This window comes from Zonotrichia albicollis, chromosome 1 (assembly GCF_047830755.1).
Source record: "Zonotrichia albicollis isolate bZonAlb1 chromosome 1, bZonAlb1.hap1, whole genome shotgun sequence".
Lineage (NCBI taxonomy): Eukaryota > Metazoa > Chordata > Aves > Passeriformes > Passerellidae > Zonotrichia > Zonotrichia albicollis.
Window position 1 is genome coordinate 2,475,387 of NC_133819.1, and position 26,032 is coordinate 2,501,418.

At 50.4% G+C, this 26,032-nt stretch overlaps 1 protein-coding gene across 2 annotated transcripts; it reads right to left on the reverse strand.

Moving 5' to 3' along the window:
- Nucleotides 1-2: 2 nt before the first annotated feature.
- ZBTB47 (zinc finger and BTB domain containing 47) lies at nucleotides 3-26,002 on the reverse strand. Of its 2 annotated transcripts, none has more exons than XM_005491444.4 (6): nucleotides 25,528-26,002; nucleotides 13,341-14,705; nucleotides 9,840-9,987; nucleotides 9,214-9,329; nucleotides 8,735-8,879; nucleotides 3-7,851 (listed from the first exon to the last, which is right to left on the reverse strand). In XM_005491444.4, exons 1-6 carry the CDS (start codon nucleotides 25,528-25,530, stop codon nucleotides 7,484-7,486), a joined length of 2,145 nt encoding a protein of 714 aa, XP_005491501.1. In that variant the 5' UTR covers nucleotides 25,531-26,002; the 3' UTR covers nucleotides 3-7,483. The 2 variants fall into 2 exon arrangements, with proteins under 2 accessions (XP_005491501.1, XP_074397485.1); XM_074541384.1 differs by lacking the exon at nucleotides 25,528-26,002 and adding an exon at nucleotides 25,344-25,493.
- Between the last annotated feature and the right edge of the window lie 30 nt (nucleotides 26,003-26,032).

A 26,032-nucleotide genomic window follows, 5' to 3' on the forward strand; every position in this document is an offset into this window, starting at 1 on the left:
CCTAAGGTGTCTATGACCACAGTGTTCCTTGGAGAGGAGAAGGAAGGGTTAAAGTCAAGTGGCACAGGGGAGACCTGATGAGTTCCTGAGTGAAGAGGGTTGCTGGGATGAGACAGGCAAAAGATCATGTGAGCAGCAGAAGCACTTTGGGAGTTGTGATAAAAAGCAAATAATCTCGGTTCTTTGCCTCTTTGGAGTGATGAGAGGCCAGGAGCTGAGTCTGAGGAAAGGAGAAGTCATGGAAGTTGTAGGGTGGGAAGGGAGGAGGGATGGACAGATGATGCCATGTGTGGTCACTTCCAGCCTTTTGGGCTCCTCATCTTCAATCACAGATCACAATGTCCTCACCTATGGATGGACAAATGCTAGGTTTTGGTTTTTGGGGAAAGGTTTTATATTTTTTGTTGTTTTCTTATTTTTCATGTTCAGATTTTTTTTTAAAGAGTATTTTACTTTGCTAAGATCTCAGATGTGTTTGGCTCAGAGAGAGCTTCTGACTGAGGAAAAATGCATATTTATTTAAAAGTTGTCAATAATGAAGATTTGATAGAGACATGATTGTACTGGCAGCAGGAAAAAAGATCTGTTAGGGCAAAAATCTCCTGATGCCCACACCATCTGACCAGTGGCTTATTTAAAAATAAATGAATAAATGAAATAAAAAATTTCCAAAAGAAATCCCCTGTGTCTGCACGTTGATAAAGCTGAAACTGATCCTTCACAGCAACCAAAGACAAGGACTGAGCACAAGTTGTGATGGACACATGCAGCAAAACAGCCCCATGGAGAGCCCCATCTTTTCTTATTTTCCCCCATTTGAGAGCTGAAATTTTAGGATCTGTGTCCTTACAGCTCTTCCCTATGGATGTCACAACCAGGAGTTTACCCAGGACTAGAAGGAAGCTGGATGCCTGCACTGACAGGATGAGAAGAAATGGCCTCAAACTGTTCAGGGGAGGTTTAGATTGGATATTAGGATGAGTTTTTTCATGGAAAGGATTGTAAAGCACTGGAAAAGGCAGTGGAGTTCCAGTGATGGAGTCACCATCCCTGGAAGTGTTCAAAAAAATGTGGATATGGCACTTAGGGACATGGTTTAGTGATGAACATGGTGGTGGTGCTGGGTTGGTGGTTGGACTCAATGAGATTAAAGGTCTTTTCCAACCTTTCAATTCTATGAATTGAGTTCTTCCAACAATTCTATGATTCTTCCAACAATTCTATGATTCTGTGATGTCATAGTACCATTAACAGGGTTAATAATCAATAATAATTCAAAAAAAAGAAAAAAAAAAACACCTTGAAAAACAATTGCCTCAAAGTGGTATGAAAATTCTGGTATCAAAAATCTAGGTCAAAATGCAGTTGTGGAGAAACTCAGATATGTTTGGAAGAAAAAAGAATTCAAGGGAAGTGAAGGAAGCAGAGTCTTGTCCTGGTTTCATTTGAAGGATTTAGGAAGTTACAGGATAAGCTCCTTAGAGGACAATCACATCAGAACAGTAATGAAATATTTCAAAAGAAAAAGAAATCCAAGGTGACTGGCTGTCACAAAGTAGCTTAAAAAAAAAAAAAAGGAACAAAAATCTTTGAAACAATCAAATGTGTGAAAAAGGTACGGAAAAGAAATAAACACCTTCTGCCTAGTTCTGCAGAAATCCATGTAGACAATTCCCAAGCTAATTAAAGATGACTCTTCCAAATAGCTTCTGGCAGAAAAAAAGAGAAAAATTCAGAAAAAAAGATTAAAAAAAATCCCTGCATAGAGTAACTATTTTAAAAAGTCATTTATTGCAGTGTCAGGATCCCACCTCCTGCCTCCAGCAACACCAACCCTGGAATTGTTCAAGGAATGAGTGGAAGTTGCACTCAGTGCTCTGGTCTGGCTGACAAGGTGGTGCCTGGTGAAAGGCTCAGTGATCTTGAAGGTATTTGGAAAATACCTTAATGATTTTGTGATTCTGTCACCTTTGCTTCAGCTCTTCTTGCTGAATGCAGGCTGGGAGGTTGCTGATGATCCTGATAAAGATTTAATCCCCACTCACCTCCTGCCACATTTCTTGGCTCTCCTGGAGGAGTTCTGGGATTTGTGAAGCCAGCAGGAGAATGTTGCTGACCTTCCATGAGTTGCTGTGATGTAGTCACTGATAAAGGCTCGAGATGTTTCAAATAAACTGGAGTTTGGTGCTCATGTGTGGTTCACATCCATTACAAAGCTGTGGAGAAGCCACCACTGGCACAGGGTAGGAAACTATAAAAGGAAAAATGGTTGTTGTATAAAAATATCCAGAAGAACTTGAAATATCCCACTGCTTGAGCAACAAGAAGCAAATCTCAGCACGCGCTGGTCTGAGGAAGGAGGCAAAGTTGGACATCACCAAGTGAAGGTGAGGCCTGGGGATGTTCCTCCACACCTCCAAGAGGCTGTGTCAGCTTAAAGGACATCACAGATAAGAAATTCCACCAGAGAGACATCACTCTTCCCTGCTGCCTGGTGTTTTCCTGGCTCAGATGCAACAGCTTCAGTGGCACAGGTTCCCCTACAGACAATGACAGTGGCAAAGACTGCATCCAAAGGGTGAGGGAAAACCATCTCTTCTTCCATTATTTTCCCAATATATCCCAAATATCCATGCTGATATTGTTGGTGAGGCTCTTTCTGCTCCATTTTAAATTAATAAAGGCATTGGGTGCTTTTGGATGTGCTCCTTGGTTTCTCCTCTGCCAACAGAGATCAGAGAGCCCCTACTCAAGAGTTCACACCAACCTGACGGAGCCAGTAGGATTAGGTGCTCAGTCCTTACCCCAGGGCTGTAAGTGCTGAATTCCTTCTTCTATCCACTCATCACCCTTCCCTGAAAAGCTCTTTTTTTGTTGGCCCCACAACAGTCTCACACACATTCACACATCTCCCACCAAACCCAACACAGAGCCTGTACATGTGAAGCAGTGGCAGCAATCGACATTCCACAGGATTCCTCATCCTCCCTATCTCTGACTGCTCACACAGTTCCCTGAAAAAAAAAAAACCTTTTAAAAGAAAAGTTAAAATAAAAGGAGGGGAAGAAAAAGATGAAGCAAAATTAAGGTAACAAAAGAAAGTGGTGGAGCTTTCGGTTTTCTTTTATAAAAGACAAATTGTTTATTGATTCAGTCCTTCCACTTGCAACCTCTTTGGTAACAGTCATAACACTTCCAGACTGGGAGAACGCAGTGGAAAGGCCCAGTTCTGACCTCTCACCAACTTCAGAGCTCAGTGAGCCCCAACGTGCCTTGGTGAGAGGCCAAAAGCAGATTTCAAAGCATGGCCAAGGACCTGGCCTCGAGGGACAACCCAAGCCAGCCTCCCTACCGTGACTTGTTGCGCTGGTGGGCGGCACAGGGAGCAGCCCCAGCACCCCCAGGCAGAAGATGGCTCGGGATGGGGATCTCTGACTGGGAGCTGTGCCCTGGGAGGTGGCTTTGATGAACCTCTTGGGACCTCCTGGACATTGGGACCATCGACGAAGCAAGACTCGCCCGTTCCTGCGGTAGACAATGACTTGCCTCAGTTGGCCCCACGGGGATGGATCCAACCATCTCAGCCTCCCCTTCCTCACACCATCCCAAAGAGAGTAACTGCTGTACTTGGAGTTAAAGATAAACATATATTGATTACACATGGTCATAAAAAAAAAAGGTAATAATAATAATAATACATTTCCTAGAACATTACTTAAGACGCTTCTGAAAAGCATCCAAGCTTCCCCTTCCCTCCCCGCCTTCCCTTAATCTATACAGAATAAAGTGCTTCGTTTAGTTTGTTCACACTTGTAGAGCCACCAATACACTCTTAACTTGGCATGTTTGGGCAACTGATACTGAATGCCGTAAAATAATTCAGAGCCAAACACCAGGCATGAGAAACTAGTTTTGAGGCAAGTGCTTGGGGGTTTCATTCATTTCCTTCAAGTTCCATGCTACAGAGGTTGTTCTTATTCCTATTTTTTTATCTCCTTTTTTAAAAATTTATTATTTTCTTCCTTTGTAAGTCCAACCCAACTCCCGTCGTGGTTCCGTGTCTCTAGGCAGGGCTGCGTGTGGGGAAGCTCTGGCCGTCCGTGTGAACAAAGGGCGTCTGTCCGTCTGTCCTTCCCTCCTGACTTCGGGCAAACCAAGAGTCACCTCAGAGGAGTTGTCTAGCAGCGGATGCTCGTCTCTATTGCACTGTCACAGCCATTCCCACCCATCTGTCCATCCGTCCATCGCCTTCCCACCGCGCCAGGGTTATGGCTGTGGTCCGAAGGGCCAGCCGTGCCTCATGGATACGTGAGGCAAACTGGTCTGTGCTACCAGGCTCCTGGGATATATAAACCAAAAGTGACCCTCCCCAACATGATTCCCTCCCTCCCCAAAGTTCAAATGAAGGGTGGAAAAAAAAAAATTTCCGACCCAGGCGGGTCTGGGGTTTGAGTGTGTGGGAAGAGCTGTCAGCTGAACGTTGCGTATTCAGGAACCGCGTAATGGAAATCGAGACCCTCTCCACCCTCGCGGTCTGTCAAAGAAGGGATGTGAGAGATTAAGGTGCAAGAGTTAAAAAAAAAAAGAATTAAAAAAAAATTAAAGTAAAACATAAAAAGCTTGAAAACAACGGACCCAACTCTCCTGCCTGCTGCTCTGTCTAACCCCAAGGGTACAACAGTGCGGGCTGGGATGGGTCCGGGGTGGACGAGGCACTGCGGGAGCGACTCGTCTGAGCTCTTAGTACACAAATGAAAACCAGACATGGAGACACACTGGGGCTGAGTCAGGGTGTAGACAAAAGGGCTTGGAGGCCTTGTAGGACTCCTGGGGACTACCCAGGCCTTGGAGAGGGGAGGGAGCAGCAGGGATCTGGTTCTCCAAAGTGCTGTGTGCATGGTCACATCTCGACGTCTCCAAGTGGCTCTAGGAGCAGGCTCTCGAAGGGGATTGGACGTGGCTGGGATCAGTCACTGGGCTTTCTGCTGGGCTTCCAGCCTCAAGGAAGGGCTCTCATCTCACAGAGATGTCCAAGGGGGGCAGGTCCTCACTGGGAGAGGATGAACTGGGACAGGAACAGGGAAAGTCACCTCCAGGTGAGTGGAATAAGGGAGGAGCACAACGTTGGCATGGGTGTTTACGTGGGGGGAAGCCTATCAGCTGATGGGCTCCATCACAAAAGATCATAAAATGAGCCCTTCTCAGGGCACAGCACTCCCATCCTGTCTCAAGGCTGAACATGAGGTGAAAGAAGCACAAGGAAGCCCAAGGGGATGGGATCTGGGAGGCAGCACAGGAGGAGACAGCATTGACCACTCCAGCACCTCCATGGGTTTCACTGAATGCTTCTCTAAAGCAAACATCTTCCAGTATGGGTCATGGTCCCTTCCTACAGCCAATGGCCCCAAGAGCCCTCATCCCTCAGGTGTGTTTGAGGCTTTGCACCATCCCAACGAGCCCCAGGGTCATGGAGGGAGGCAGCAGAGAAGCCTTTGGAACTCACCTGAGAAGGTCAGTGAGGTGAGGCAGCTCTGCCATAGCCACCTCCTCGTGCTCAGAGCAGATGGAGATGGAGGCTTGCTCACTGGTACTGAGAGCCACGCTGGGGATCCACAGGATCCCAGCCAACACAAAGATGAAAAGGACTTTGTGGCTCCAAAATGCTAACATCAGTCAGCTTTCCCAAGCTGCCAGACACCAATGGAGCAGCACTCAGCAGGAGGTGACACCACACACCTCAAAGAGCACTCAGGACAACAGCAGATGCTCCCTGATTCTGTCCCCATCAGGCTCCTGCATGTCCCCAGTCAGCAAAGCCCCTGAGCATGGGTCTGAATCCTCCCATCTCTGCAGGGACAGCCCCAATGCTGCCCAAGTGCTTTGCTGATTTGGTCCAGGACACAAAGCACCAAGACTTTTCACAGAGCCAGGCTCCCTGTCCCCAGCACTCTGCTGTCACCCAGCATAAGCTGCAAATGAGTAAAGGCTCCTGCAGCCCATTCAGTGACCTCTTTCCTTCTTACCTATCAACAGTGCTTCCACCACCTCCTCCATGACCTGCCCCACACCAGCTTTAGAAGCACAGGATCAACTGGAACATCCCCCACCTCTTGCCAGCCCTTCTCTGCCCATGCTGGGTGTTCTCTGACTCCAAAGGGAACACTTCCCCACAGCCATGGTCAGGACATTGCATGGCACTCTGGGGCAGAGCACAGCAGTGAGAAACCCTGCTGGGACCTCAGTGCCCAACAAACAGATGACAGCAAAGCCTTCCTCTTCTCCTCCTCCTCAGTATAAAGCCAGCCATATTATTTGTAAATGAAACCAAAGACCAGCTCGACTTCAACATCTTCAACAAGCACGAAGCAACACCACAGAGCATCACCAAAACAACCACAACCCTCACTGGTCCCCTCTGGTCCCCTCAAACCAGGACAGGGCAACGGATGCCAGCACCACAAGGAGAAGTGAAGCTTGGGAGAGCAAAGCAGGCAACAAACTGGAGACTGGGACATGATCATCCCCAGGCTGAACATGGTCCTGCTTTAGCTCTGAACCTTGCAGTGGGACCAACCTGGAGCTCAATCATCCCTCAGGGGTTTGTTCAGATTGTTAAGGCACTATTCTGGGCCGATTCTGCCGAGAAACAGAAGCGTCCTGCTCCTCTGTCCCAGGCTCCCCTCCTGCCGGTCCCAAAGGTACCTGAGCTCTCCCAGGATCAGCTCCCCAGCTCCAGAGCATCCCCAGGAGCACAGCTCCTGCTGGGATTAGCAGAAAGGGCATACCAGAACCCAGCTCCCTTAGGGCACCCCGGAACTGAACCGACAGCGAGCTGCAGATGCCCCAAGATGCAAGGTGGGTGTTTGTGCTTTTGCCTGTGGAGGAGGAAAACCTGCTGTAGGGAAGGAAGACGCGTTGTGGGCTGCTAACGAAGGCATGCTCATGGCTTCCCAATGGGGACACCTGCTCGCTCGCCACAGGCCACTGGGGTTGGCAGTGGGGGGCTCCCCTGGGATGCCCACCTTCCAACCCCGTGGGTGAAGAGCCTGACTTGAAAGACCAGCTTTACAGTACAGGGATTCAAGCACCACTAACTAGAATTCAGCTTTGAAATATTGATGCACCGGCCAGCAAGCTCAAGCCTGGATATCCTGCTCCTCCCAGCCTCACCAGCATCCCAGCGGGAAGGTGATGCCAGCATGTGGGAAGATGAAACTAAGAGTGACACCTTTTACCTACACCCTTACGGACGGACGGCGGATCCCCCCAACACCCATGTTCCTCAGGGGGATGCTTCCTCCTGCTCCCCCTCTCTGCAGAGAATGACGGGTGAGAAAAAGGAATAAAAACCCAAAACAACCCCAAAACGAGGAGGAAGGAGGGGTAGAGAGCAAGCAAAGCCTTGGCTCCCCGGGGAAAAGGCGTTCCCGAAGGGCAGAGCAGTCCGTGCAGGCGCATGGCCGGGTGGGTGAGGGGAGGGCACCTAATTGTTGTTGGAATTTATCCTCCCCGCGGGAAACAGGGGAGGGGGTGGCGGTAGGTGAGGAGGAGGAGGGAGGGTCTGTGGCAGAGGATGGAGCAGCGGCAGGGGCAGGGGGGAGACGCCGGGGCCGGGGGGCAGCGGAGCCGGGCTGGTGGCGGGCTGGGGGACGGCCGTGTCCGAAGCCAGGGGGTTGGTGACGCGGAAACATTTCTCCTTGTGGGCCTTGAGCATGTTGGAGAAGCGGAAGCGCTGGCCGCAGACGTCGCACGGGTACGGCTTCTCCCCGGTGTGGGTCCGGCGGTGCCGCTTCATGTTGGGGCGGCTGGTGAAGCTCTTCCCGCAGATCTCACAGATGTAGGGCTTCTCCCCTGAGGGTGGGAGCAGAGGGACAGAAGCTGCTGGTTAGGGCGAGTGTCAGAGACTGGGGAGATTTGATGCCTCAAGGTATTTTGGGGTGCATGCGTGTGCCTTGTCCTGGTGAGGCAGTGAACGGCCCCACATGCCAGGCCCTAGAGCCTGTTTCCCAGCCTGGCAGTGTCTGTCAGTCATGGCACACAGGGAGGCAATGCCCCATTCTCCCCTAATCCAATTCCTGAGGGCAAAATGACCAGAAGTCCCATGTGGGAGAAAGGGGAGGATCAAAAACCCCTGGAGCACCAAGGGCTATTCAAAGTCAAACACCAGGCCATCATGTTCACCTAAACCCTACCTACGTCTTCAAAATTCTGTCTGAACCCAGGAGTTGGTAACCTGTGCTACCAACTACCTATATGTGCTAGGTAAAAAAGCACCTATATGTGCTTTTCTGTCTTTCTCTCTTTCTTCTTCTTCTAATTCTCCTTGGAATATTTTGAGTACCTCAACATCGAACGTGTTTAAAGTTTGCTAAGTTGAATGGGCCAAGTTTAATGCTGAAGTTATAAGTTTAGTGAGAAGTGTTTTATGTTGGTTGAATGCTGTACTAAACCTTTTGCCAAAGATCCCTGATTTTTCTCAAGTTTGCCGGCAAACTTTTGAGTTCTGACTTCTTGAGTAGACCTTGTTGGCATTTCTACTGTGTGTCCAGCTCAGAGATCATGGACCATTGTAAGCCCTTCCAAAAGTCTCGTTGAATAAACTGACTGGGGCTTTATCAGTGCTTCCCAAAACCCCATCCTGCCACCCACCCAAAGATGTCACCCCCATCCCATCACTCCTTCCAGGGAGAGACTGCCTGCAGGGATTTGGGGCCAGGCAAGGGGCGGGTCTCACCCGTGTGCGTCTTCATGTGCTCATCAAAGTACTGCTTCATGTTGAAGTCCTTGCCACACCACTGGCACATGAACTGCTTGTGGCCGATGTGGATGCTCATGTGGGAGCGCAGCTGGTACTTGTACTGGAAGCGCTCGTTGCAGTTCTGTGGGGGTGAGGAGTTGTTATGAGCACCCAAAATATCTCCACATTCCCCTCAAATCATCAGCAGCAAAGAAATCCCATTCTTTCTCCCCAAGAAACCCCCCAAAACAGGTTTTTTGGGACATACCCAGCAAGTTTGCAGGCTGGGTGGATGCAAAGTCCAGGCAATCTATCAGGGACAGATCCTGGCACTGGACAAGTATCATCATAAAGTTGGTGGGACTCTCAAACCAGGAGGTGATGCAAAGTTTGGAAAAGCGTGGGATCATCCCTACAGCTGCACTGTCGCAGAGCACAGTGGAAGATCTCTCCTCAGATCAGTGTTTCTGCCTTACCTCACATTTGAAAGGCTTTTCCCCAGAGTGCTGGAGCGAGTGGACCTTGAGGGACATGCTGCGCTTGAAGGACTTCCCGCAGGTCTCACAGGTGAAGGGCATGTCCTTGGTGTGTGCTGGTGGGGACAGGGGCGGGTCAGCAGCCTCCACACACCTCCACCACCCACCTCCCCACACCCCAGCTCTGGCTCCCAGTGCCCAACCCCAGCAAACCCAAAGAACATCTGGAAGATAAATGGCAACGACGTTTCAAGCATTTCTCTTCCAAACTCCCATTCTTTTGGATGTCTTTGGTGGCTCCAAGGCCTAGGGACCCAACCATTGTTGTCACATGCAATTTGCTTTTCAAAGCCCAGCACTGATGTGGTCTGATCCTTTTACATGTCAAACCTTCCTCTGGTCACTTCTGATCAATAAAATAAATGGGATTCCCCAGCACCATGTCGAAACCCAGCACTGAGCAGACATTGGCTCAGCATTGAGTATCAGACCAAATTTGAAGATGAGGATGTGAGAAAGCTCACCCAAGAGTAAGCCAACATGACAGCAACAGAAAACACCTTCCATTGCCAACTGATGGGCCAACACCCCCAGCAAGATCTCCCCGTGGTGCCTCCCACACTCACCAACCATGTGTTTGCGCACGTGGGCCATGGTGTAGAACTTCTTCTCGCAGATCTCGCAGGAGAACTTCTTCTCTGCATAGCCATGGACAATCTTGTTGTGCTCATGGAGAGACCAGAGCTTCTTGAAGCCCTTCCCACACGTCACACACTGCAAGGACACGGGAGACAGTCAGGGAAGAAACTTCGTCTATGGAAAGGGAACATCGTGGTGAAATCTACAGCTGATATCAAAAACCACATCTACCAGATATAGACCTTGTCACTTCAAAACCTCCAAATTTCATATTTCTGTGAAAATGAGCAAGGGGCAATGACCTTCCAGGGAAGGATGTGGAATCTTCATCAATGGCTGCATCAGGATTTGGATAAGCAACAGATCATGTCCTATTCCCAGCTGGGAATTTTATTCCTAAATGAAGATGTTACATAAAATAATCCCAACCCTCTGTGCATTGGAAATTTGCAAAAAATATGAAAAGAAGGAGAATCCCTATCCAAGGCAGTACAACTTCAGTCTTCAGCAGATATAATGGATACTGCACCACTAAATTAGTTTTCCAAGCAGATCTATGATTGTATGATATCCAAAAGGACCAAAATGGACCCAAACCCCCAGTCCATCAGAACAAGGAGAACAGTGTGACATGCAAAGTCTTCCCCAAAAAGTTAAGGTAGAGAATCACTTCAGCTCCAACAAGTTCAATGTTCCTCTGGAAGTTCTCAGGAAAAGCTCCAGCTTCTGTGTGAGACCTCTTGGAGGCTTGTGATACCAGTTCAGTGCTCAGGAAAACACAGGAAAGAAATATCCACCAAGGAAACCATACCAGGAGCCAAGGATCAGCTCCTTCCCCTTCACCTGTCCATGGCTCACATTCCTCTTGGTCAACAGGGATGAAACCATCCCTTCTCTCCTTGCAGATTTGTTGAGAAAACAATTCATGCCTTGAACAATTTGTTGAGAAAAGCATTCATGCAACAACATGGCTGAATTACACCACTGAACCTGGTGAAGGATTCCTCCACTTCTTCTCCTTCCCAGAGGAACAGATGCTCCTTGATGGGTTTCAACCAAATTTTGCTGTGATATCATTAAAAACACATAATTGTGCTATGAAGTCACTGTATTTTTCCATATGCATTCATATTTACGTGCCCCCAAAGAGAAAATTAGGGTCACCGAGCCATTCCCAAGCCTCCTCATCTTCATCTTGTCATGTTCAAATGTCAACATGAGCAGTCCTCCAAGTCCTGCTGTTCCCAAGTATGTATTTTCATGGATCAGAACAGATTTATCTCTGTCTTAAGGGATATTTCAGGGCAAATTCAGGACTAGAGCCTGATATCAAAGACACATCAATATCCATTTTCTCCACTTAAAATGAAAGAGGCAGGGAAATTTCAAAATGAAAGGCACAGGAAAAGCAGCAGAGGTAGAAAAACCCCCAGGGCTGGGACCAAACACTCTGGAGGGCTGAGCTCTGTGTCCTCACTCACTGCTGAAAATCATCACTCAAAAAATATGGAAGTAATGTCCAAATGAGGGGAAAAAAATGAGGATATAAATTCTTGCAGGTTAAAAGGAAAACCATCCTGAAGCTGGCAATAAAAAGAGTTTGAGGGACAACTCAATAAAGCAAAGGATGAATCACTTTTCAGGTGGTAGAGGTAGGATGCACATTATGGAGATGGGGAATGAACACAGGGAGCAGGATGGTTCTTAAATCCTAAAGCTTTATGGATGAAATTTGGGGACAAACAGGGAAAGAAAGCAGCAGACCAAACTGAGAAAAGGTAGATAGTCCCTCCATGGATCTGATGAAAACACAAGAAATAAAAACTGTTATAGGCAGAGTGCTGAAAAAAATTCCTTTTCCACCCAGACATAATTCCATGGGATGTTGATAAAGTTATTAAATATTATCAGAGCAAATGGAGTGGATTTGGCTATTTGTAAAATTAAAAATGCTTAATTAAGTGGGAGACAATGATCCCTTTTTGTACAGAAGGAGGTCACTATACAGGCAGTTCTGGTTCATTCTATTCCAAAATCATTTAGAAAAGGGATAAAAATGAGAGGGCAAAACAAAAAACAAGCAATGAGGTGACAGCCCCGTGTTATCCAGCTGGAAAGCAGATGAAGCTGAACAAACATTCTGGTAAAATTCCTTTTTAACTTTTTTTTTGTTAGGCCCTGAAATAGCCACCACCATGCAGGTATTGGAGCTACACTCATCCATTCTGGGAAAAAGCATCCAAAAAAAGCAACTTCAGAGTTGTGAATTTGTCAGGAAGATGCACCAAAGGGTCAGTGACTGCTTCACCTATGAGCCAAGACTGTTCCTGCTCCCGTGTTCCCTGCTTACCAAGATCTGCCTCATTCCCTGTTTTATTTGGGATGCCATCAGTGAAGGGCTCCAGCAGCACTTGGGTTGTGTTACCTCCATTGAGGAGAGCTGTGAGATCATTCAAAATCTGGTTGCTGGTGGGAAGGGTGATGCAAAAAGCTCTCAATATATTGTAATATATAATATTTGTATTTTGATATATTTTTATTTGTATATTATATAATATTTGTAATTATTAGCAGCAGCATCCTGTAAAACAGCTCATCAGGAATTAGGAGATGGGAATTTGGAGGGATCTTCTGGAACCATACGTGTTTGCTGCTCTATCCCCCCAAAACTGCACTGATTTAACAAAGTCAGTTTGTGACACAGGATCTCATTAGCACAGGGGAAGGCCACACCAAGCCCGAGCCATGCATGGATGTCAAACACACTCAGAAATTTGCTAATGCACACAAAAAAAGCACAAAAGGCAGATTAAAACCATTTTAACTCCTGTCAGCAAATCTTCAAATTAAGCTAAAATGGGTTCAGCTGGGTGGGAATGCTGGAGTGTGTCTCCATCAAGGGCTCGCAGTGTTTTATCCAGATTAACTGAATAAACTCAAAAGAAAAATTACTCCTCAAAAATTAACTCTGTGTTTCCACCGAGGCAGTCAAAGGGAAGCCACAGCCCTGTGGCACAAATCTTCTAATTCCAGGCCACTGTGGGACCCTACCGAGTCTGAATACAAGTCATGGGTGAAGGAAGGTTCCCTCCCAGTTGCCATGTTCTGCTAGTTTTGCATAAGAAGAAAAATCTCACAACTCATATTCTCAAAATTCTCAAAATCTCAAATTAACAACCAAAACCACTACACATGTGCGAACTGCAACATCATCTGAGTACGAGCCCATCCCATGGTGTAGCTGGATGGAATGACCTCTGTGGTGCTTGGGATGCCCTTCCCTCACTGGGATGTCCCACAGTGGTGGGATGCTCCTCCTTTGGTGGGATGTCCCCACTTTGATGGCACATCCATCTACTTTAGAGGGGTATTCCCCCTTGGTGGGACATCCATCTCTAGTGGGATGCTCCACCTTGGGGTAAGGCATTTCCCCCTTGGTGGGACGTTCACCGTGGTGGGATCCACGCCCTGGATGGATCCCTGCTCACCTGGATGTTCTTCTCACAGTCGGTCTGGTGGTGCAGCAGGAGCTCACTCTCCAGCAGGAAGCGCTTCCCGCACTTGTCGCAGATCTGCATCCGGCTGTGCGTGACGTTCATGTGCTTCTCCAGGTACCAGCGGTTGTTGAAGATCCGCGGACACTTCTTGCACGGATAATGCTGCTTCTCCTCCAGCTTCACCTTCTGGCCCAAGCCATCTTGTTCTTTCTTTCTCTTCCTCCCCCTCTGGCCTTCTTCTTCCTCCTCCTCCTCCTCTTCCACCTTGGCCATCTCCTGGGACCTGGTTGCCATGGCAGGTTTAGTGGCTTTGGATGCCCGGCTGCCTCTGCGGGGCTGCCCGCTCTTTTCCCTTTTCATCTCTGAGGCATCTTCATCGTCATCATCCTCTTCTTCCGTCGTCTCCTCCAGATCCTCCTCCTCGCTGCGCTCCTCCTCCTCCTCCTCCCCCACCTCCGCATCCTCCTCCTCTTCCTCCTCCTCCTCCCCTTCCTCATTCTCCTCCTCCCCGTCCTCCTCCGTGTCGCGCCCATGCCCGTCTGGCTGTCCCATCACAGCTGCCTCGCTGGCAGCTGCCTTCCCCTCCATGCCCTTGGAGACATTGAGTGTCTGGTTGTTGAGGTTCACCTCCACGATGATCTGCTCCCTGTTGTAGGAGCCCTGGCTGTCCAGGTCCTCCTCAGACTCCTCACCCTCCATCTTACAGACAGCACCGGGACCTCCATCCTTCTCCTCCTTGTAGTACTGCTTGGCCGGGCCGGGGGGGAGCGTCCCGCTGCCCGTCCCGTCCTCCACGCGCACCGAGAAGGGGTCGTTGCCTTCCCGGGCGTAGATTTTGGGGTGGGGGGCGTCCACCTCCTGCTTGATCTCGCAGTAGTAGGGCGGGGGTCCGGCGCAGCCCTCGGCGGGCAGGGCCATGTCGGTGGCCAGGCTGAGCGAGCGCGTGTCCAGCAGGTCCTGGCAGGAGGACGCGATGTTGTTCATCTGCAGCACGGCGGCCGCGTTCAGCACGTCCTGCACATTGCAGGAGTTGACGAGCAGCTTGGAGGTGTAGATGAAGTTGAGGATCTGCTGGAGGCCCTGCGAGGTGAGGGCCTCCAGAGAGAGCTCCACGCGCTGCAGCTGCTTGTTCTGGGTGAAGAGGGAGTGGAAGAACTGGCTGTAGGCTGCCAGGACCCCCTTGTGCGCCGGGAAGATGCTCTTGTGCTGCACCAGCACGATGTCCACGTCGCACAGGTCCGGCTGAAAGAGGCGCTGCTCGTTCAGTCTGTCCATCAAACACGTGAAGTGGAGGGCTACATCCTCCACCAGGGAGTACTCAGCCGAAGGGTAGTCAGTCGTTTTTTCGACTATCAGCTGTGGGGAGGAAAGAAATAAAATCATTCAGGGCTCTTTTTACCCCCAAAAATGCCCTTCTGGCCATGCCACCCATCCCTGTCCACGCATCCCCAAGTCAGCGATGTCACCTGAGAAGTTGTACTACCAGCCTCATCTTGGAGGTACCAACCAAAACATTCTGTCCCCTACTCCAGCTTGGAGACACTAACCATGAAGTGCTACCACCAGTCCCAGCTTGCAGATACTAACCAAAACACTCCACCACCAACCCCAGTTTGGAGATACCAGCCAAGAAATTCCATCACCAGCCCCAGTTTGGAGATACCAGCCAAGAAACTCCATCACCAACCCAATTTGGATATACCAACCAAAACACTCCATCACCAACCCCAGTTTGGAGATACCAACAAAAACTCTCTATCACCAACCCCAGTTTGGAGATACCAACCAAGAAACTCCATCACCAACCCCAGCTTGGACATGTCAACCAAAATGCTCCACTACCAGCCCCAGCTTTGGAACACCAAGAAGCTCCACCAGCAGGCCCAGCTTGAAGACACCAACCAAGAAGCTCCATCGCCTGCTTGAGTCCAGAAGACTCAATCAAGGAGGAGAAGCCCCAGTGACAGGGCAGCTCAGGGCCACACCAGCACCCACTGATATCCCGTCAAGGTGTGTAGGAAGCACCATGGCCACCCAGGAGGTCCAAAGGCAGGCTCAGGTGTCCACACTCACTCAGAGATGTCACACAGGACAGGGGATGCCTTGAACTCTTGAACCAGATGGAGGTAGATATTTGCCCCAAGCAGGACGCCAATTTTAGGCACCTGCCGAGATGGAGCCCCCTAAATAAAAGGAAATGAGGATTTTATAGCTCCCTGTTTCTGCAGACAATAACACAAAGCCCAAGATCCTCTCATATTTCTGAATTACGCTGCGTGCTCTCGCTCACGACAGCAGCTCACTCACAGCTGGATCCATTGGCATGATTTATGCACTTCTTAATGCTCATTTTCCATTGCCTGGGGAAAGGCACTACCTGGAAAAATTCAAATGAGGGAGCAGCATCCCCATGCCAGGAAATGCTGCCCTGCCAACCCTCCCCAGGCTGAGTTTTCTGGGTATTTAATCCAACTCCCACGTATTTCACAAGGTCCAGACCATCCCTGGGGTTCATCCCCTCTCCTGGTCACACCTGAGCCTCAGGAAGAGTCTGCCTGCTCCATCCCAAATCCAAGGGATATCCCACACCCTAAATCCAGTGTCCTGCATTAAAAGAAGGTGGAACACACCCAGACCCCATAATACCCTTTTTCCTGACCTTTGTAGGATGTGACCACGGACACGGTGCAGAACAGTGGCAGAGAGGGAGGGTTCAACCTGCCAGGTTTATCCTGCACCTCCTGCTCCAAAAAGAATTTTCAACTCCTATTTTTTCTGGAACAAATGGAAGCTCTTGATCAACACACAAATTCCAGCAAGAAATGTTCTGTTTGTCTTTTTTTTTTTTTTTTTTTTTTTTTTCTGGTGAGCCAAAGGCAAAAGGACACACAGACAAAAATGTTTAAATAATAAAAAAGGGTGTTTTCTTCTCTGTTTTCCCAACAAGCAAAAAAATTCTTTCCTGTCTCTGCCAAATTTTTTCATTTTCATTGGATTTTTGCTCCACAAGCAACTTGTCCAACCAATAGGGATCTCAAGTTTTGCATGGTCCTGATAGCCCTGGAGAATCCCAGCAAGCGCTGGCACCCAGGGAAAACATGGAAAAACCAGTTCTGCTCCAAATTCTTCTGCAGCCAGAAGCAGGGCAAAAAGGTAGGAAAAGGGTTGGGTGTTTACATATTTTTATATACTTTTTATAATTTTTATATATATATATGTTTAATATTTTCAATATTTTATACATCCATGCTTATATATAGTTAAACTACTTATATATAAAAATAGAAAAATATATAAATACACGAACATTCTTTATACATGTACTTGCTACAAAATCCATCCCAGCTGGAACATCCATCCACCTTCACCATTTCCCGAGCCTCTCGTGACTGCCAAGAACATTTTGATGAGATCTTGGATGGTGAAGCCCTCCCCCCTCCAAGACATGTAGAAAATAATTAAGGATATAATAAATATCAAAAAACTGAAGAGACAGCAGGAATTCAGCAGAGCAGTTTGCTGTTTGCCAGGTTGAAAAAATTACCCTAAATTCAGTTTTTATCTTCGGGGATCCATCTCATTTAGGATACCCCAAGCTTGGGGTACAGCGACAAAGGAATGGGTGCAAAATAGAGGAAAACGGGTCTGTGGGGCGGCATTGCCCAGCCTGGAAAACAAAAGGCAGCTTTTTTTTTGCCCTGTGGATGGAGGATTTTTGGCAGAGGGGGCTGATCCCTCACCCAGCGGCGCTCCTTGCCAGGCGGCTCTAATCAGTCCCAGCAGCGGCGAGGACAATGCGTGTCTTGGCCGCGTCCCGCCGGTGACTTCAGCCCGGGCTTGTCAGCGGGAGCCTTTTGCTCTTTATTGCTCTCAGATGCTTTTCGTGAGCTTGCCCCGCAGCCAGAGCCCCGGCCGAGACGAGAGGCGCCTGCCGGGGTGAGATCCCCAAAAAGACCCCGGCTTGCCCCAAAATGCCCCTCCGGCAGCTGCCGTCCCTGCGGCTCCAGCGGAGCGGAGCAGCCTGGCTAATGGGGATTAATGGCAGGGTTAAATCCAGGGCTCTTCCTCTGGGAAAACGCAAATATTTGAAATATAGATCTCTTTTAATATTTCTTATATTAAAATACATATTAAAGACAAAAAAAAAAAAGGAAAAGAATCACGAGTTTTGCTTTTTTCCACCACTCTGCCCCACTGGCTTTGCCCATCCCATCTCCATCCCCTGCTGCACACCTGGGCAGCTCACTGGATGCACTAAACCAGGGTGAACCCTCCAACTGGCCCCACCACACGCTGCCAACCTCAAAGCAAGGTTCTGGCACCATCAGGGCAGTAAAACACCCCTAAAATTATTAGAAAGCAGCGTGGCCGTGAGTTCCTCACCCCGAGGGGCCGGCGGCGCCTCCAGCCAGCCCTCCCCGCCCTGCCGCTGCCCTCCAGCTCTATTTTAAGAGAGTTTTCACGTGGTGCTGCCAAAGCCCCGTCCCAAAACAGCCTGTGGGGCAAGAGGACGGCCAGAGGATGGGGAGGATGCTCGGGGTGAGGGACGTGGGGTGGAGGAGCCCCGAAGGCAGGAGATGGAAGGAAAGGATGAGTTGAGGAATGGTGGTGGAAGGAGATGCTGATGGTCACTGGGGCAGAGCAGCATCCCTCCAGCCAAAGCATCAAAAATCCCAACCTGCACCCCACCATGTGCCTCAGTTTCCCTAAACATCCCCACCAACACCTACGCTGAAAGGTGTTTGCTGCTGGATTTAAATCGATGCACTACGACAAAAGCACTTTCTCTCAGCAGCTATTGAGAACGAGATCCCTAAATGTTCCTGCAGCTCTAAACCTCTCCAAAGGACCAGAAGGCTGGGCCACTCTGGATATATTTAAATACTCAAATCCTCAGTCCCCCAAGAAGATCATCTCTGACCTTCACCAGCCTCTTCTTTATTTAATTAATTATTTGTTCATTTCTAGCGCCCTCATCACCACAGCATCGAGGACCACGAGTAATTCTTTCCCACATAAGCACATGGACAAGGGGTCTTAGGGCACAAAATTCATTTAAGTGGTGACAAGACCAGCTGCCTGTGAACCACTTCCCATTCAGCACAAAATTTGGGTATTTCTTTAAATTTTTCCCCCTCAAGATGTACCAAAAAAAAAAAAAAAAAAAAGCAATCTGCTTTTCTGTATCATTTCCAACCACCAAAGCATTCATAGTTGACCTTCAGCATTAAATTGCATTAAAGAAAAGTGCTTTAATAAGGAGCTAAATACAATGTCAGCACTTGCTCCTCAAAAAAAAAAAGAAGTCCCCCATGCCCTCTTCTCAGTTTGGACATTGCTGCACTTCAGGACAAAAGAGCAGGGCTGGAACTATTTAATGTCAAAACTTGACTTTTGCTGGAGTAAGAAATAATATTAAACCCCCATTTTTACAGATTAAAAATCTGTAAAAATCTCAGATGACACAAAGGAGCATCGTTACAAACCCCAAACACTCGCGCTTTCAGTTTTAATCCTTGGCCTCCTACAACCTGCCCTCTGCCTTCCAGACCCTGGCATGAACCCTTCAGCCTTTTCTCCCTAGTTTTGAGGTCATCAGGAGATATTTTTTCAAAAAAAAAGCTCCCCAAATCAGGATACACCAGCCCAGAACGAGCAACGCTTCCTGGACTGTGCACATCCCATTGCCCAACCACCCATTTCTGGAACACAGCCATGCCTGGGGCAGAGGCATAAACCACATCCCAAAGCTCCTGTCCCTCTCCTGCAACCAAACCCCTGCATGAAACCTTCAGCCTTTTCTCCCTAATTCCGAGGCCATCAGAAGATGTTTTTCAAAATTTTGTGTTTTCCCACAGCTCCCCAAACCAGGATACACCAGCCCAGAACGAGCAGCGCTGTCTGGACTGTGCACATCCCATTGCCCAAGCACCCATTCCTGGGGCACAGTGACAGAAGAATAAACCACAACCCAAAGCTCCTGTCCCTCTCCTGTCACCAGACCCTTGCATGAAACCTTCAGCCTTTTCTCCCTAGTTTTGATGCCATTACAAGATTTTTTCTTTTCAAAATTACACCAGCCCACAACGAGCAGCGCTGCCTGGACCGTGCACACCCCAATTCCCAAACACCCATTCCTGGAGCACGGTGGCAGAGGCATAAACCACATCCCAAATCTCCTGTCCCTCTCCTGTAGCCAGACCCCTGCATTAAACCTTCAGCCTCTTCTCCCTAGTTTTGAGGCCATTACAAGATTTTTTTTTTTCAAAATTTTGTGTTTTCCCACAGCTCCCCAAACCAGGATACACCAGCCCAGAACGAGCAGCACTGCCTGGACCGTGCACACCCCAATTCCCAATCACCCATTCCTGGAGCACGGTGGCAGAGGCATAAACCACATCCCAAATCTCCTGTCCCTCTCCTGTTGCCAGACTCTTGCATTAAACCTTCAGCCTTTTCTCCCTAGTTCTGAGGTCATTAGAAGATTTTTTTCTTTCCAAAATTATGTGTTTTCCCACAGCTCCCCAAACCAGGATACACCAGCCCAGAACCAGCAGCGCTGTCTGGACCGTGCACATCCCATTGCCCAAGAACTCATTCCTGGAGCACAGCCGTGCCTGGGAAGCTGGCAGAGGGATAAACCACATCCCAAAGCTCCTGTCCCTCTCCTGCCGCCTACCTTGACCGCTCTGCTGTCCCCTCCCTCCCCGGGGAGCTCTCCGTGGGTGCTCTCGGCACGGGACCGCGCTGGGGGTGGGGTCTGCTCGTTCCTCCGACGGGTGTTTTTATTTAATGACGAGAGGGTTGTCCGGAAAAACAAGCAGGAAGGGAAAACAATAGCTCGGCCACAGCCCCGCCTGGCGAGGCGCCGGCCGGCACGGCCCCGAGCAGCGCCCACCGCCGGCATCCTGCCCGAGGGATGTGCCCGGCCCGCTCCGGAGCCCCCAGGATGCTGCTGACACCGTCCCAAGCGGTGATTTTTATTTATGAGTTGTCTAAAAGGCTTCAAGGTGCCCAAAGCAGAGCCATGTGCAGCCACAGACAGCAGGCGAGGGGAAGGGGCTCAGCGATGCTCCCTGTGCTGGGCACCCCAAAAAACATCTCCCAGCCTCTGCTGGGTGAAGAAGAGCAGCAGTCCAGCTGTGGGACAGTCAGATGCTTCACAGGCTTTTTTTTTTCCGCCTCCCTTTTGGTTGTTCCTAATTTTTTATTAATGATATTCATCCTGTATAGGCTTTGGCTCAAGGATACTTTTCCCAGGGAGTTGGTAGCAGCACCAGGCCCAGCAGTTGTAGTGGAATGGAACAGGGACTGCTCCTTCCCCCATCTCTGTCTCCCTGCAACCAAGAGGACACCTTTGCAAAGGGGAAAAGGTTCATTTGGGGTTTTTTTGGAAGCACCATGGCCACCAGCAGTGTGGGCAGAGGAGCAGGATGAGCATCACAAAAGCTTCATCTACTGGGAGCAGGCACTGCCTTCCCAACAGCACAGCCCACAGAGGGTTGATGGCTTGGTGCTTTTTTAACTCATATTTTTAAAAATTTTTAAACCAAATCAGCTGCTCTCAGTGCTTTTTGCCTTTCCTTTTGTACACAGAGCTGCAAAGCCACTGTGACATTTCCAAGGATGAATGGATCAACTCCTATCCCCAAATTGTCCCAGTGAGGTGATGCTGCTCCTGGAGGATGCCACCACTGTGATGGCATCGAGGACACTGTCCCTCTGTTCCACCAGGGTGACAGTGAGGGCACTGCCAAGCCCTGGGAGCCCATCCCAACACGTGGGAAGTGGAGCACTGTGCCCTGCTCAGACACAGCCTCTGCTGCAAAAATACACAGGCTCCAGCTGTGTAACGCTGCATTATTTTCATCTCAGGACAAATCCCAATTCCTCCAAGAGAGCAGAGGCACCAAAACCTGGATGGGAACACCCTTCTGAGTGTCCCTGTCCCCTTGGTCAGGGCTGGTGTGGCTCAGTCAGACCCAGCAAAAGCTCTGCAGGTGATTCCAGAGCTGGGCAAAGCCAGGTCTGGGGTTAAATCCCAAAGGGATGTGGTGGATTCCAGGAGAGCTGGCACAGCCCTGGCAAACACTGAGGGCAGACAGGGCAGCCAGGCCATGGGGGCACCACCAGTGCCTGGCACAGCCAGGCTGATGGAGATGTCCCCGAGCTGGCACGGGGACGGGACGGGAAGGGACGGGGTGGGATGGAATGGGATGGGATGGGATGGGATGGGATGGGATGGGATGGGATGGGATGGGATGGGATGGGACGGGAAGGGACGGGGTGGGATGGGATGGGATGGGATGGGATGGGATGGGATGGGATGGGATGGGATGGGATGGGATGCTGCCTTACATCTGTGGGATGCAGGACTGCCCTCAGAGTCACTCTCAGGGTGGAAGAGCCCACGGGACACGCACACACACACACACACACACACACACACACGCAAAGCCATCGCCCCCCTCCCTCTCCTGCCCGAGACAAACAAGCAGAGGGAAGGCTGAGGGAGGAAATGAGGACAAAACCCAAGGCTGACCTCCCCAGCTGGGCTGGCGGCCAAGAGGCTGTGCCAGGGCCCAACTCCAGAGGGGACATCACCCCAGAGAGCCCAGGGATGTCCCCAGTGCCACTGCCACTGAGGGAGAGTGTGGATGCAACAGGACAGGCGGTGTTCAGAGCCCCCCAGAGCTCACAGGAACCCCAAATTCAGTGCTGGGAGCAGGGATGGTGCAGGAGCAGGGATGGGTGCAGCAGGACAGCCACCATGTCACCTGTGCAGAGCCCAAGGGCATCATAACCCCAAGGCACCCCCCTGCCATGTGCAGCCAGGGATGCAGGAAGGGGCTGGGATCCCCAGCAGGATGGATGGAGGGATGGACAGAGGGATGAGGGATGGAGGATGGATGGATGGATGGATGGATGGATGGATGGATGGATGGATGGATGGATGGATGGAGCCTCCTCCCAAGCACTGCTGAATGAGGTTTCCAGCATCCCCTGCCCAGCACCCCAGTGCCCATCCCTGGGGCAGCCACCACGACCCTCGAGGTGGATCAGCAGCATTGTGGGGTGTGACACCTGCAGGGTTTGTATCACACTCAGCCCTCAGCAAAGCCTAAAACCACAGCATTTCCTAAGCCAGACACAAACTTGCCAAGGTTCCACCTGTCCCAGCATGCTGGGCAGGGCTTTCCATCCCAGAGCATTTCTCCAAACCCTGGCTCTGACCCCAGGGATGGTCCCCTTCTCCAGATCCATCCTAACCCAGCCTTGACCAGGGCTCTTTGGGAAGCACCAGCCAAGCTCCTGTAATCCAGCCATGGAATGGTTTGGGCAGCATGGGACCCTAAAGATCATCTTGTTCCAACTTCCCTGCCATTGGCCATCTTCCTTCAGATCCAGTTGCCCAGATCCTTCCTGCCCAACACTTTTAACATTTTTATGACATGCATTATTTTTGTCCTTATTTTTATCACCCTTTTTTCCTGTAACTTGGGGAGAAGAGCTTTAACTCAGACAGGGTGTCAGCATCCCTGGCTCCAGGCAAAAGACGTTATCATAAAAACAATAATAAAAAAAGACAGTTTGTTGTAATTAAGTCTTCTACTCATCACATCTGCGCCACCATGGCCAGTCTTTCCCCATATCCAAAGGCATCCCAGTTTTCACCATCAGGAGAGGTGGATGAACACTGAGTTGGCTGCAGAGGGGACAGCAGCTCCAGAGGAAAGGGGACAAGTCCTCAGGTGTGTCCCCATGCAGGAAACCCAACGGGGTCACCCCTGCCCTGCACAAACACAACACATTTCCCTTAGAAATAAGGGAAAACTGGGGGCAGGAGGCACAGAACTCATCCTGCTCCCCATCATCCACTTCCTCAGGGACCCATGGAATGCCAGGGGACAACTAGGATGACATCTAGCATGCAAACCACATGGAGGATCTAAATACCCACATTTTTGGGATCAGGCAAACATGGCAGCAAATTAAAAACTTCATCCCTTGCTCTTCCTGGCAAGTCACTTTGTCAGGGCCACCACCAGGTCCCCTCTATAAAGGCTTAAATGCAGCAGCGTGGGAGAGCCCTGTTTTCTCCTCCAGGAAGGAGAACAGGAAAATCAGCAATTCCCCCCAAAACCTTCAAAGACCCTCTGATGTTTTGACACATTCAGTTCATCCGCAAAAGGTTTGGGTTGATTTTTTTTTCCTCCTTATTTTTCCACGAGCAGAAAAACCTGCATCTTAAAAAGCACCAATATTTCATCAACTCCCAGGCAAGCGACCTCCCGTTTTTCTCCCTGTCTTTTGCAAAGAATCCATCTCCAAAGGCGGCAGCGGGTTATTTTTGTGGAGGGGGCGGCGATGTCTCTGCTCCAGCCCCGAGAGACACAAGCACGGGGCCGTTTATCTCGCCTGCCGATAAGGGAACGCTCCGTTAATTCCTCCCGGGGAGAACAAAGCTCCGCCGTCATTCCAAGCCCAGGTGGCAAAGGGGACCCTGCGGCCACCCCGGGAAAAGCCCCGGAGCGGGGCTGAGCATCCTCAGGGAAACTCTGCAGCTGGAGGCAGAATGTTTGCACCCTGCGAGATTTCACCACAGATCCAGGGGAAAAAATTAAAAAAAAAAATTTAAAAATAATAAATCCCTTTCGTGTCTTTCCAAGGAGGAATTTTGCTTTGTAAAGCAAATCTTCCTCTGCTTCTTGCCGAGGCAGGGTGTGGAAGGAAGGCTGAATTCCCAACTTTTCCCCGTCTTCCTCGCTGGGGTGGGCTCTGGGTGTCTCCAGCTCCACCTCAGGGCACGAAATGCTCCCCAAAACACCCCGGTGTGTCCCCCGAGCCCTCAGCATCTCCTCTGGCAAGGGATGCAGGCGCAGGATTCAGCATTTCACAGGCCGAGTGTGACTGCCCAGCGTGAACCCAAACCCAATCCCGACCACTTTAACCCCAGCGTTAATTAAACCCCCGCGGTCTTGGGGCGCCGAGCCCCATCCCACACCATCCCATCAATCATCCTTTCCTCATTTTTCCGAGCTTGCACTTTCTTGCCCTTTCCAAAATTCCACTCGGACGCTTCCCGGGGCGTCAGGACAGGCAGGGAGCCAGGGCTGGGGCAAACCCAGCCCCGCACTTTTTGGGATGGGGGAGGCTCTGAGGCACCGGGAGCGCATCCCAGGGGGATTTCCCGTGGATCTTTCCCACCTCAGGCCTGCCCTCCGCAACTCCAACTAAACCCCCCCAAAAAAACTCTACCGGCCGATAAAATAGGTCACTGCTGCAGGCGAGCAGCTCTGGTGTTATTAGTAGTATTATTATTATTATTGTTATTTTTTAAGAGAAAATCGCTTTTTCAGAGGTGGGGGGGATGCTGCGCCCTCCCTGCAGCCTCGCTCCTCCGGGATGTTGGGGAGCGCCCGACCCCCCCCCAGACCCGCCGGGAAAAGGGGGCCCAGGACGGGAACCAGCCGTGGAAAAAGGGGGGGGAAGGAGGCGGGCAGGAATTGGCAAAAGGATGGAGTCATCCGGGGAATGGGAATGGCCGAGGAAGCGGCAGCTCCTGCGCCCCCCCGCTCTCCCTCACAGCGGATCCTCCGGCCTGGGGGGCTCCAAAAGTGTGTGGGTGCCCACAAATCCTGCCAGGGACCCCCGAGCCGAGCTGGGCTCCTCCCAAGAGAAGGCTCCGACCCCTCCTCACGGCCCTTCCGCACCGCCATCCCCCTCTAAAGCAGCCCAAAGGTGCTGGTGATGGTGGGGGGGCCGCGTTTTTAATGCCATTTCCACCAAACCCAGCCCGTCCTCGCCTTGCAGGAGGGGGCACCCCCATGCAACCCCCACAGCAGAGCAGCACCGGGCCCAAACCCGGCCGGGCTGCGCTTTTTATACCCCCCAAGCCCACAAAAAAATGTAAAATAAAAAATAATCCACGGCCCCCTCCCCTGTCCCCTCAGGCCTGGATGCAGCATTGCCCATGCAGCCCCCCCCCCCCACCTCTCTCATGCACCTCCGCCGCCCTGGCCGGGATTTGGGCAAGTTTCGAGGCCTTTGGGAAGTCGGCAAAGCCCCGGCAAAGCGAGGAAGCGACGGAGGAAGGAAGGGGAAGGGAGAGGGGGAAATAAAAGCGAGGAGAAAAGGGAGAAGGGGGGCGGGTGGAAAGGGGGGGTTCAGGCTCTACCATTTTGATGCAAAGGTCTCCGCGCTGAGGAGTCCCGGTCCTCCTCCGCTGGCCTGGGGTTTGTGCTCTCCATGAAAAAAACAAGGAATTGGTGGGTTGGGTGGGTTGCTGGTTTGGTGGCTTTTTTTTTCCTGTTTTTCTTTTTTTTTTTTTGGCCGCCTTATTTCTGCTTTTTTTTCCTTTTTTTTTTCGCCTTTTGGAGGAGGAGGAGAAGGGGGGGGGGAGGAAATCACCGCGCCAGCGCTGCTTGCATCCCCGTCCCTCTTTTCCCCCTATATTTCCCTTTTCATCATTTTCCTCTCCTCCTGCTTTATATATTGTTTTTCTTCTTTCTCTCTCTCTTTTTTTTTTAAATTTAATTTTTATATTTTTCCTCCTCCTCCTCTTCACCTCATCCTGCCCATCGCCATGTTCGCCCCTTTTGGGAAGCCGGAGGAATGCGGAGCGGCGGCGGCTCCGGCTGCCAAGAGCCCCGGGGCCGCTGATTGGAGCCGCCGCATCAGCT

Coding starts and splice junctions, on each gene's coding strand:
- ZBTB47 (XM_074541384.1), bottom strand. Junction 9,330..9,839: donor CGTGCGCAAACACATGGTTG/GTGAGTGTGGGA, acceptor TGTCCCCACCAG/CACACACCAAGGACATGCCC. Junction 7,852..8,734: donor GCACATGAAGACGCACACGG/GTGAGACCCGCC, acceptor TCCCACCCTCAG/GGGAGAAGCCCTACATCTGT.